Genomic DNA, 13,922 nt, shown 5'->3' with positions numbered 1-13,922 from the left:
CTGTAAACTCTCCTCTTCTGCTTGAGCATACCCAACAGACCCCTATTCAACCACACAGGCCTCCTGGCTCCCTTCCTTGACTTCCTACGTGTGGGGATGCTCTGATCCTGAGCGTGGAAGAAGCAATCTCTGAATGCCACCCAGCTATCTTGGGCCCCTTTTCCTTCAAGCATTCTTGCCCATGGGATTTCCCCCGGCAATTGCTTGAAAAGGCCAAAGTTAGCCCTGCTGAAGTCCAGGGTTGCAATTCTACTTGCTATTCTGTTCCTGCCACACAAGATGCTGAACTCCACCATCTCGTGGTCACTGCAACCCAGGCAGCCCTCAACCCTTACTGCTTCGACCAGACCCTCCTTGTTAGTGAGGATGAGATCCAGCAGTGCACCTCTCCTAGTCGGCTCCTCCACCATCTGCATGAGGAGGTTATCATCAATGCACTGGAGGAACCTCCTGGCCTGTGGCTGGCTGGCTGAATGGTCCTTCCAGCAAACATCAGGGAAGTTAAAATCACCCACAACAACCATGGCCTGTGACTGTGAGGCCACTCTCAGCTGCCCATAGAAGGCCTCATCAACTTCCTCAGCCTGATCTGGTGGCCTGTAACAGACACCCACAACAGTGTCAGCCCTGCCAGCCTGCCCCTTGATCCTGACCCATACACTCTCAACTCGCTCGTCATCCGCTCCTGGGCAGAATTTAGTACATTGTAGTTGCTCTCTCACATAGAGAGCAACTCCACCACCACGCCTGGCTGGCCTGTCTTTCCTGAAAAGGGCATAGCCATCCATGACCACATTCCAGTCATGTGAACTGTCCCACCACGTTTCTGTAATTGCCACCAGATCATAATCTCCCGACCGAACACAGGATTCTAGCTCCTCCTGCTTATTCCCCATGCTGCGCGCATTGGTATACAGGCATTTCAGGGAGCGAGCAGAGCACACCAGCTTCTCCCTAGGGGCATAGGAGGCCACCCGGTCCTCATCAGTTTTAGAATGCAGCCCCACTGGGACAAGCCCAGCTACAACCCCATCCCCCTTCGAGCCTAGTTTAAAGCTCTCCAAATGAGCCCAGCTAATTCCTGCCCCAGCATCCTTTCGCCCCTGCGAGATAAAACTTTCCCACGTGACAGTGTCCGGACTGGTGTCTTATAAAACCAACCATTATCAAAAAATCCAAAGCCCTGCCTGTAGCACCAGTCTTGGAGCCAACCATTTAGAGAGTGAATTTTCCTATTCCATCCCACATCATCACTTGAAGATGGAAGGAGTGAAGAGAAGATGACTGCAGATAAACAGTAGTAAACAATGTGAAAGTGTATTAGGTTTTTTCTATATGACATTACAATAGTTGCTTATGGTGCAATTCAGAAGAGTGAGTTTGGCACTGTTCACAACTTCCAATGGTTCTTTTGGAAAAATGTTAATGTGGCCATAACTGCCAAAATTTGTTTTGTGGAAATATATTCTGTGCCATGTGCAAACCATGAGCAAAATATCAGGAGCTGGTGGTTTTTCTGCTTGCTGTAAAATTATAACAGTTGAAATCAATTTGTTTTAAATCTTATCATGCCTTTTCCCTAGAGTGTCTCCTTTCCTCTTCCCTTCCATTGCATTTGACATGTTACAAACCAGCACATGACTGTGCTTAATCTGTTCATGCTGCAAAAAGCCTTTGGCTTGATGACTATGAAAAGATACACAGGCAGTGGGAAAAAAATAGTTTCTTATAGCACAGAGAGACTTAAACAAAACCAGGAAATCAATATATAACAAAACAACTGAAGACAATACTCTGAAAAGCAACTACTCAGAGAAGCAACTACTAGAGCCACAGTTTAAAACTTAATATAGAACTGAACTCAGAGGAAGACTGTATAACCCTGCAATCCCAGGGAGTGCACAGGTGTAGGAAACCTTAAATACTATTATCCTTATCACATAGTTCACAGGCATGGTCCCAAGACTGATTAATTTATGGGCCATTCTTTCTATGTGGTCTGTTATTTAAAATGTCAGTTATTATCTGTGCCAGTGAAATAATAAGATCATAGATCCTGCCTCAAAAATCCAAACACATTAAGGGTCAAGTATTACCATTGCAATGTAAATTTTTATGTAGGCATGGCAGTCCTAAGCAAATAGCATATTTACTTTATGGCATCTCTTTTATTTTATAAGCCACAGTAACTCAGGGCTATTAATTTTTTACTTTGAGGCAGAAGATGGAGAAAAGAGGACAGGCTGGAGATACGGTAGGCAATCAAGAGATCACTGGCACTATAGACTTTCATGAGCTAGAGGGAGTCGATAATGTAAAACCAACTGTGTGTAAACCAAGTCATTCAAATTGGCAAGTCTGCCAAAACTCAGACTTTACAAGTCTAGGAGAAAAGTAAATGTCATCATTCACTTTATTTCCATTGTTTCAAACAATCCACAAACTCAGGCAGACAATTTAAAATTCTTTTCCCTGTAACAAAAAGCAGTATACAGATTTTTTTTCATTATGATAAAGGGAAAAATAAACTATATAATTCTGTAACCACATTTTCCAGAAAGCTCACTTTAAAGGAAAACAGAGGACAGCAGTCATTACAGCAACATTGATGGGTTGCACCTTGCAAGACTCTTAAGTGTCACTTACAAGACATTTAACATCTGTTAGTTTTCATACCAATAATGTTTTTAGAAACCTACAAAGAGCTAAATACAGTTAGAACTGAATTCCAGTGAATTCACGCAGCTACAATAACTCCACTTTGCCAAGCAATATGTCAAACACTTATCCAAATTACTTCCCTAATGCCACATGAAGTAATGCTCTCTGTAGAAGTTTCCTGCTTTCCCATCACACTTCAAATAGAAATACAGAACAAGCACTTCAATTGCCTTTCACTTTAACAACAGCCTCATGTGTTTACTTGCTCACATGTGTCCATGGGTAGCCAGAGCTGTTTTGTACACCAGAACGTGTGAGAGGGTTTTCTAAGCATTACAATGTGATTTGAGCATGAAAGTCCCATTGAAAACCTCAGTTACAATAAATATTTAACATAGCTTTCCTTCAATTTATACAAATATCTGTAGCCTGATAAGCTATTAGTCAAAATAATAAAAGATTTGTTCCTTAAAAACAAACAAACCAACCACGCACCACAAACCACAGGCAGGATACAGTTCAGGTTCTAAAATACATTTTTGAAATACCACAAGATAAACCAACTTCTACTCAGATAATTTCAAGCATTCAGCCACTTCAGTTTTCCATTAAGACAGAGGCATTCCATTTGCCCACACTAACATCAATGAAAAGTTCCTAAAATCAGAAATATTTGATTTTTTTTTTCTATTAATACCACCAAAGTCCAACCAGATATTCAACCAGAGTTTACTGGTTAATAGAGCTGGAAAATGCAATGCACACTATTCTATATAATTCTATTCAAGTCTAGGCCTACTGTGATCAGCTACCCTGATGACAGACCTAAGGTGAGATCACACCTCCATGCTGTGTTAGGGAAGTGTGGTCATACGAAATAGCCTTTATAATTACCTGCCTTTTACTCTCAGAGAAATATTGAGGAAAGCACAGAGAAAGAAGATACTTCAGCTGCACACAAACTCTCCACAGTCATCATCAGATGAATTAATATTGATGCAGAAGCAGTAAAACTCGACCAACTAAAATTATCAGACTGCAACTCCCTGACCCAAGCTTCCCATGTCCCACTGGCATGTTTCAGATATGAGTTATATTCCAACAATAAACCACTGTGGTCTGCTTTACAACACTGTGAGCGTGGTACCCCTTCTCTCCGCACTGTTCCCTGCCTCTGCATCCATCAGCCGAAGGGAGCGGAGGCCAAATGGATTCTTACAAACACCATGACTCGCAGAGCCTGCATCAGATCCTGTTCCTTGAAATATAGTTTAAAGAAAGAAGTCAGAGCATTAGAGACATTCTAGCTAGGAAGAAAAAGAAGAAAAAAAAGATGAAATGCTGAACCTGCTCAGAACAGATCAATATTTTGAGTAAACCGGATTTTCAGTCACAGCTGTCTTAGTCTCAACTATGAAAAACACCTAATTCTTTTATGTTTTTAACCCAAAAGCTGAAATTCTACGTCTGGAATAAATGTCAGTTCCACAATATTCACAGCCTTCCTGCTGCCCCTTCCTCTCTTCCACACCATCTCTCATTTGAGTCACTTTACCTTGTCAAGTCTCCTATCTACTACACAAAAAGTTGTATTCTCGACATTCTTCTCTATCACCTCATTGAAAAATGGAGGTTTGCATTCACTGAATCATAGAATAGCTGAGGTTAGATGGGACCTCAGGAGATCTGTAGCCCAATCGCTTGCTCACACCTCCATCAGCTATAGGGTCAAACCAGACTGTTCCTCTCCCCATTCTCCAGCTGGATCTTAAAAACTTCTAAGGATGGCGACTGCACAAGCCCTGTGGGCAACTGGTTACAGTGCCCAACTGTTTTGAAGGTTTTCTTTGCCTTGGGTCAGAAACTTGTGTTTTATTTTATGACCAATTTCTCTTGTCCTCCCACTTGACCTCAGTAAAGAACCTGGTGCCATTTTCTAGACAACCTCTTTGCAGTCCTGAGAAGCTCTTAAGTCCTCCTTAAGCCAGTTCTTCCCTGAGCTGAACAAGCCCAGTGTCCCCAGCCAGCACAGGGCAAGTGCTCCAGCCCAGATCATTTCAGCATCTTTCCCCTAAACTCACTCCAGTTTGTCGATGACTTTCCGGTATTGAGGATATCTAAAACTTGACAGAGTATTCTTGATGCGATCTAACAAATGCAAAGCAAAGGATGATAACAACTTCCCTCAATCTACCAGCAATTCCGTTCATACAGTCTCAGATGCTGTTAGTTGCTGTCAGGGCTAGTTGCCCATCCATCCATCCATCCATCCATCCATCCATCCATCCATCCCATAAAATCCTTACTTGGACACGAGGATGTTGCCAGAGACAGCATGAAAAACATCTAGTGCTTTCTCACTATGTACAAATTCAGACTTTTTTCTTATAGAAGGCAATCAAGTTGGTCAGGCCCTTGGTAAATCCAGTCTCCTTATTCTCCTTCATGGGTCCAGAAATGTGCTCCAAGAAGACTCAAACCTTGATTTTCAAAGGGATCGGAGAGACGCCATATGGCTTTTAATTCTCCAAATTATTCTTTTGGCCTTTTATGCAGATATGTACAACATTTGCCTCTCCTTGGTTCTCAGCAACGTCCCAAACTCTGTATCGTCTTTCAAAGACTTCAGGTCTAACCCTAACGCTAACCCAGCACTCTCAGATACAGCCCACCTGGTCCCAGATTCCTTCCTTTGTCTCCAGAGCACAACAGTGGCACCGCTTTAGCCAGACTTCAACAGTATAAAGCAGGGTAATTGTTCACTCCCTTCCTATCTTTGTTCTGTATGGTCGCAACTGTCATTGTATAAAGGTATTTTGTAACTCTACTCAGAAAATGGAACAAACCTTATTTATTTGTGATAGCCTACACCCTACTGAGATCTGACCAACCCCAGAGGATTATTCTGCTATAAGTCTTCAGATAAATAAAAAAAGAAAATCAGAACTCTACTTGAAACAGCCCTGTTGCCCAAAGCCTATCCCATGGAGGATTATGGCTTTATATAGAGAAAAAACACATGAAATGGTTAGTTAAGTTCCACTTACCCCCTAATAACTGCTGAAAGTGCACACACTTACCTCAGGCAGAGTATTTTAGAGACTGGTTTGCCATCGGTTGGAGAGGTTACTGTGAACTGTACCACTGCTAAAGACAGCAGAATTGCCTGGGTGAGGGAGAGGTTTCTGAAATTTACTCTCGACTGGCTTGCAGCAAAATGTGAAGCCCATGACATGAAAATAAATATTTCAATTTATTACAAAAAAGAAACTTTTGAAAGTTTCAGTTCAACTGTTGACTGTCAATCTGTTTTCATTATCTCCGTTATACACAAGTTTCTGCATTACTAAAATACTTTAGAAGTCAATTTTATGTACACATACATGCACATGTATACATCATGTAACTGATATTATGGACACAGTTACACCGATGCAAAAGCACAGGAGGCCAATTTATTCCCTTTTGTGGATATATATACCTTTAAATCAACTTCCTGTCAATAAAGCATTTTACAGACTGAAGCATAGGAGGTTCCATCTAAACACAAGGAGAAACTTCTTTACTTTGAGGGTGCCAGAGCCTGGAATAGGCTTCCCAGAGAGGTTGTGGAGTCTCCTTCTCTGGAGACATTCAAGACCCGCCTGGACACATTCCTGTGTGATCTGCTCTGGTGAACCTGCCTGAGCAGGAGGGTGGGACTAAATGATCTCCAGAGGTCCCTTCCAACCCAAACCGTTCTGTGATTCTGTGAAAGCAGCTGTAACAATGTCAGTCAGGGAAGTACCACTTAGAGTTCAGGCAAGGAAACATCCATACCTCAGAGGTGGATTTTGAGACATGACTGAGGACTCAGAAAAGGCACATCAGACAAGATCCAGCAAAGGTTAATCTTGTGGGACAGCTAAACAAACAGGCAAGAGCAACTGACAGGTGAAAGAAAGCTGAGTTGGAAGTAAAATGCAAAAATTCTAAAAAAGTAAGGATCAGTATTCTCCTTCTTGGAGTGGAATAATGGGCTCTGGGCGATTAAGCAGTAAAGAGCAGCAAAGGAAAACTCTAATGAAGATGAGATTATTCTGATTTGCTTAGGTGCAGTCTAACATTACCATCACCCTCACTCTGAAAGTGTTGTACTAGATTATTTAAAAAAAAAAAAATCAGATAACACTTAAAACTGTTCTAACAAGTAAAAAACCACAAAGCTGCAGGAAAACATCTTTCTCTTTTGAACTCTTTCTTACATGCTGTTTAGCTCAGTGCAAGTTCTCTGCTGATTGTGTTAGGATGGACTATGACTCACCATCTCTCTAACCTAGTCTCCTGAATTATTATAATTAATATAATCCCAGATTCCTCTTCTGGACAATAATCACTTCCAATCTCCTGCTGCTCTTTGCTAGTGTATCATTGCACATGGCAGTCACGCTGGGCCAAGAACAGCAGACATCATATCTGTCATTTTCCTAAACAAGGCAACATAATCTGAAATATCATTGGAATATCAGTACATGACTGTACCTGGGGTAGTTCCACAAACATTTCCCTAAACCACATGAGGAAATATTATGGTTTTAGAAAGGAAGTACGCAGCCTCTGAAGTCACAAGGAATAGTGACCATGACGGCTATTGATGTCCCCAGTCACAAGGCAACTTAACCAGAAGCCACTTCAGTTATTCAAGCATTAACTTACACGATGGTGTGATGTCTGAACCAGCTTTCCTTACAGGAGTGCTTCACCTAACGTCTCATTTACACAGCCCGGGCACAGCATCCACCCACTTCAGTTGTACCCAGGAAGATCAAACACTTGTGCAAATTCGGTCATCAGATTCCTTATGTCAGGCACTCAGAAAACAGCTAATGCACAACTAGTGACTGCAGAAAATTCAGTCCAACTGATGAACACACTTGTTATAAGAACTACCTCAGAAGCAAGAAATAATTCTGTTTCCTCAGTCTCTTCAGCCAAGACCACTGTTTCCTTGCCTGTATCCCAAAACCTCCTCTTTCTTCATACAGTCCATGCACTTTTCAACATCTAGTGGGATCAAACCAGTCGTCTTTGAACCCTCCTAATTCCTTCCTTATTGAGCTCAGAGCAATAGCCAGTACAATACACAAGGCCAGATTTGGCACAAAACCAACATGTTATCAGACAGATAAAGTCTTGTAATCCTGTAATTTGGCATGAACAGGCCAAATAAATGTTTCACTGTTCATTTCGTTCTGGTATTTCATTATTACTCTGTACTCAACTTTCCAACATTTTTAACACTTCTAGGTTTAAGTCTACATATAATTTCCTAAGTTTTGGAAGGGTTTTTCCTTTTTACAATAACTGGAAAATAATCAAAATTCCATGATGTAGCACCACTGATGGATCATCTCCCACACAGCAAGAGCATGTTTTCATTTTTTAGCTTTATAAGCAAACAATGTAAAGACACTTCTCCAGAGAACTCAGCACATATCCATGCGCAATCTGATAAATTTCAAAGCTCTTGACTTGTCCTCTGTTGCTCAAGCAGGAAAAGCAAAGTAACTACGGCATAAAAGAGGGTAGTGCTCTTTTGAACACAGTTTTTCTTTTTCCCATCCCAGTGTTCCTGCTCCAGTCTTGCTGCAGCCAAAGTCCTTGTTCCAGTTTCACCATTCTTCTCCATTCTAGACACCTTCACCCATAACGCCCTTATTGCATCCCATCAGAGTTAACCAGAACCCTCTCCACCAACCCAAGACTCTTCAGTACCCCAGGAAAATATCCCTAAGAAAAAAAGGTTCGTTTGAAATTTGAGGTAACTGGAAATAGTGTGTTGTAGCACAAGTCATCTAGAAAACTCTAACATAATGCTGCCAACAGTTACAATCCCACAAACACTAATCAGAAAAGATTTGGCACCAGAAGCTATGCTGCATATCCATTAGTGAGAAGGGTATATCAAATATGTTGCGGAATTCCAAAGATGAAATAAATAGACTCGAATGCACCACTGTGTGTCTAACTAAATAGTCCCCTCAAAGTAATGTGGACTAATGGATACTTAATTCATGTGCCAGAACCACTCTAAAATACTTTGTTGCTTTTTTGTTCTGTGTAATAGTAAAAAAGCTGAAGGAAGAGACTGCTAAGTTTTGTTAGGTACTAGTTTTAACTAGGAATATAGAAGAAAATATCTCAGTGGAGGTTCTCACTGGTTCTGGTGGACTTTTAATTTGCAAACACACCAACACGCAAACATAATAAAAGTACAGAGCATAACGCAGATGTATTAACTGGTATTAGTGACTTTTTACTATGTTTTTCCTTTATGTAAGTTCTCCACCCCTCATTCCCTCTGCTCACCTTGCTCATCTCTCCACTACCTCAAATAATGCCATTTACAGCAGCAACAATGTGTGTTCTTTGGTGCCCTCTACGGGATAGATTTCTGCAACAGAAAGATGCCAGAAGAAACCACAGCTTTCTCCTTCCCAGAGGGAAAAGCGCAGGGCAACCTAAATCAAATACACTTGAAAGTGGAACTTCTGAATTCCCGATGACTTTAATTCATTCACAAGGCACATGTCATGGGTCTCTGCAGCTACGGCTTTTGCAGAGATCACTTCCCTCTGAGATCTTTTGACTCTTCTTCAAGAAAGCAGCAACGAGTTTCCTGAAAAGGTTTCATTTTGCTTAATATCTACAAAAGCCTGGGTCAATAAGCATTCGGTCTTATATTTTGTTTAAAGTCAAAACACATACATAATGACTGGTTGATCAGGTACCTATTTGACAGGGAAGGCTGCAATTCAAACTTCTGTTACAAAGGATGCAATAAAAATCCCCACTTCCAAAGGCCAGCAAAAGCACATCAGAAGTAAAATGGGATTTTTAGGTATTGAGATAGATTGTGACAGAAGGACTGTGGTTTTTAAGGTTGTGGGGTTTTTTCTCTGCCAAGACGCAAATTACAGAGTATCCAGCTCCCAAATACACAAATTTGCCTCATCTGGACAGGATTTCATTTGTAGAACTTTATAAACACAATATAAATACTCATCTACTAGGGAAAGAACAAGACATGACATCTTGGGTGTACTAACTGCCCAAGGGGACACTCTTCTTCCTACTTAAAGTAAGTTAAGCTATGTCAAGACACCTTTATTCTCCCTTTTTGGAACAGGCTGCCCAGAGAAAGTGGTGGAGTCACCATCCCTGGAAGTGTTTAAAAGGTGTTTAGACAAGGTTCTTAGGGACATGATTTAGTGCTAGAGTCAGGTTATGGTTGGACTTGATGATCCTGAGAGTCTCTTCCAACCGAAACAATTCTATGATTCTATGAATAAGAGCCCATATGGATGTTTAATGCTCAGTAACCCGCCACACCTTATTCCTCACGCACTTCACTAATTACAGAAGCACACATTTAGACACAGGCCCAGATTCACCCTCCTTAGCTTTATGCCAAGTGACTAACTATAAACTTACAAGCAGAAAACACAGCAGAGTACATTGGTAGCATCCTGGCATCTTAATAAGCCTGTAGAGGAGAGAACACCAGAAGTTCAAAGTGCCTGTGGCTGTGGCTCCTGTCAGAAAAATCTCCACCAATAGGAAATAGAAAGACTTAGAAGGAATGAAGAATGAGAGACAAAAACATGAATGAAAGCAGCAGCAGCAGCTGTCATGAAAGAGATAGACATGGGTTTGTTTGCTTTTGTCAGCAACGGATGGTTGTGAGGGAGAAAAGGGATAGTTGGGTTTTATTGAAAGGTTTGGGGGTGTCTGAGAGGTGTAGAGGCATCTGTGGTTGAGGGGATTCATTTGCAATTTTTAATTGATTTTTTCACAAATGTGACATGACTATTTGATTTTTAGACAACCTTAAATAAATCCATTTGCACAAAAGAATAAATATTTTTTCTAATAATTAATATCCAAGTTATTTACAAATGTATAACATATTGAAATGTGTTTCCATATGTTTAACGCTACACATTATATGTGTAATAGTGTTTACAGTAAAACACATGAAACACTACATGAGCAGTGCTATTTAATGTTTTCATTAATAACACAGACGGTGTAGTAAGCAGGGTTTAAATAACTAATCCGTATGGAAAGTGTAAGAATATTGAGGAATACAATCAAAATTCAACTCTGAGAACTGTCAAAAATCAATCTGGTAAGGAAAAATAAAGGATTCTATAGGTAACTAGAAACCATCTGTACAGAAAGAAGAACCAGAAGAATTGCCTAGAAAGTAGCTCTGCAGTAAAGGATTGAGTGATCGAAGTGGGTCACAAGCCAATCATGAGTTCGCAATGACATGCTGCTGCAAAATCACCATTATACTGAAGTGTCAAGTCTGGACTATGATCTGTTAGACCTCTGAAATAACCTTTCAGCTCTACTGGTCACAAGCAAGACTTCAACTACAGTAGCATAACCAGATTCAGGGATAAAACTTGGAAAAAAAGAGAGAGATGTGACAAACTGCAGAACATTTACAGATTCTATTATATGTCCCTATCATGGGGATATCATGATAAGAATATTCAAAAATATAAAAGGTATCCACAAATAGAAAAGAATAAATTACCTATAGATAGAACATGAAATAAAGGACTTACAATGCCGATAAGAATTTTTTAGCTTCTACAAAGAAGCAGCTGTCTGACAGATAAGACAGCATTGGAACTGACTACTAGAGGAGGCTGCAGAAATTTCAATGTCAGGCATTTTTGAGAACAAAAATCAGGATTGGTTTAGATACAACGGATTCCGTGGCAGATGAGACCATTCTGGAAAAGGGAAGAGACTAAACAAGAACCAAAGAAAGATTCCAGTGACACTAAAAGGGAGAAAATATGCCCAGGAGGTCTGGGCTAAACAAAGGGAGTCAACAGAAGGCCTGACAGAAAAAAAAACATCAGGCTCCACTGTCTCCTAGACCAATTTCAGACTTACTTTCTATCATTTCCACAATTAATTTGTAAATTTGACAAACAAATCAGAGGACAATGAGTCACAAACACTTGCACAAGATCTGAATTTAGTTCATCTTGCATATTGCTCCTTTTTACCAAAAGCTCTTTTGTGGAAACCGTCGTAGAACCCGTTCTGTGCATCTCTCAGTTTCACATTTTACAAGTAGTTCATTGGACTTTAGGAGGAGAGGAAATAAAAGGGAGGAAAAATGAATTTAAACCCATAACTGTTTACATACAGTAACATTACTCACCTGTTTCACATTTTCTGCCAAGAATACAACATAAACACTACAAAATCCCAGTTGTGTTATCACTAGGAAGAAGTCAACAACATACCTGAAGAAGAAAAAAAAAACATTCATTATACTTAGGATCCAAACAATTAACCCTTTTCTACCTAATACGCAATTACTAGTCCTTTTTACAGTAATGCAAATGCTGGATACAAATGATACATTAATCTCATAAGCACTGCTATGCAGGTTCATCTTACAGCAAAATAGGGTGGTTTTGTGTGTATTTGTTTTTTAAGGTAATATTGAGTAGGCATCAAAGTTTCTTAAAAAAATGTAAAAGAAGGTGCTCAAATATTTTGAAGTTGTGTAACAAGAAATTCAAAGACAATGTGGTACAAATATAAACAATAGACATATATATTCAATGCACAAATAAATCCTGCTGGAGTCCGTTAGCCCCTGACACAACAGTTTTCCACCAGCATCAGGCTAAATATCTCATACGGTCCAAGTCCTCTAAGTTTCAGCAATTCAAGATAACAAACATTTTCACATATTACTAAGTCGGTTTATATCAGTGTATCCAAATATCCATTCAGACACTGTATCTCATTGAAAAAACCACCCTGAATTATGGCTCAGATTGTGTTTGAAAAATGTTGTACACAATGGTGGCCTAAAGATGCTGTAATGAAACTTGGCCAGAGCCAGACATCTGCCTCAGAGGATGGATTTGCTGCAGCACAGTGTCTATGGAAATCAAATTGCCTTTTGTGGCTTGTAACTCTTTGATGTATTACAGAATTGTCATTATATTTCACTACAGACCAATTTTCCCTCTAATTGAGCTCTATTCCATTCCTATAAAGTCACCACAAAATGACCCGAGATGCTGCATCCTTGAAAATAACAGGACCAAAAAAATTCTTCCTCAAGTAAATTACATCGTTGAACAAAGTGTCTGTTTTTGAATTCCACTACTGTGTATTCATACCATAAACTCCATAAACAGCTATACAGCAACAAATGCTAAAGAAAAAATAACGGTCATTTTTCAAAGAACAGTAAAGTATTTATGAGAGACAGGAAGCTATTAATATCTGCATGTCATTATTACAAAATATAGTAAATATTTTTCCATTATTTTAATGTTTTATTTAAAAGGAATCAAATAATTGATCTGCTTCCTTTCAGAATAAATATATTGAAGTAATTCACGTCTGCAGTGCCAACTTGCTTAAGGAGCGAACTCTGATGCAGAGAAACGTGTTTACAGCAAGAGAATGAAAACTTAAGTCACTTCACTACACTGGCCAATACAGAATGCATTTCTGGTTATACCACATCTCTTACTATATTACTAAACAGTATTATTTTCTTCACAGTCCTTGTATACCTGAAAATTGCAATGCCTAACAGAGGGAGATACTTCCCAATCCTGCCATGTCACCACTACTAGCTGGCTGCAGGAAATAACAAAAAACACTGCATGAACATATTTCAAGCACAGGGAACACATCTTAAAGCAGGTAACATCGTAGTAACAAGGAAATCTCCTAACCATTCCAAGTGTAGCCATTAATTTTTAATAACCAATTTAGTACATGAAATTCTAATGCAAACTTACCGCCCCCAAGAAGCTCGTTTCTGAAGAGCAGTCAGAGGTCCCACTTCCATGGCGTAACTAACTGTTTCGCTGTATCCCAGTGTGGATTTTTTCATCCTAAAAGTCAAAGAATGTAGAAAGAACAGAGTCACTAAAAACTATGAGGGCCTAGATCCCTACCTTGAAAACACTGGTGGCTCCCTGGATTACAACAAGTAATCATATGTGGCACCATCCTGCGGCTGCTGAATTTCACAGGTGTGGTTTGCGCTGCTTCCCCCAGGAAGGGCTGTTCAGCACTCAAGCAGCATGTGAACCATAATGCTGCTTCCCCCTAATTCAACAGTACTAAATCAGTTTATTGATAAATTAATCCAAAACTAGATTCTTATAATACCAGCTTAAGGAATTCATCTCAAACCTAAAAGTCACAAGAACTTC

At 39.9% G+C, this 13,922-nt stretch overlaps 1 protein-coding gene across 3 annotated transcripts in view; it reads right to left on the bottom strand.

Moving 5' to 3' along the window:
- SLC36A4 (solute carrier family 36 member 4) overlaps positions 1-13,922 on the bottom strand; it is a 112,294-nt gene that overhangs the window by 84,794 nt on the left and 13,578 nt on the right. For all 3 annotated transcript variants that reach the window (XM_082066735.1, XM_082066734.1, XM_082066736.1), the window contains exons 5-6: positions 13,503-13,598; positions 11,891-11,975 (exon numbers count right to left, since the gene is read on the bottom strand). In XM_082066735.1, the coding sequence (XP_081922861.1) occupies positions 11,891-11,975; positions 13,503-13,598 (181 nt within the window). The remainder of the gene's footprint in view (positions 1-11,890; positions 11,976-13,502; positions 13,599-13,922) is intronic.

The sequence above is a fragment of the Streptopelia decaocto genome (assembly GCF_964273445.1).
Source record: "Streptopelia decaocto genome assembly, chromosome: 1".
NCBI classification, from domain to species: domain Eukaryota; kingdom Metazoa; phylum Chordata; class Aves; order Columbiformes; family Columbidae; genus Streptopelia; species Streptopelia decaocto.
This window is presented reverse-complemented; position numbering and strand designations above follow the sequence as displayed.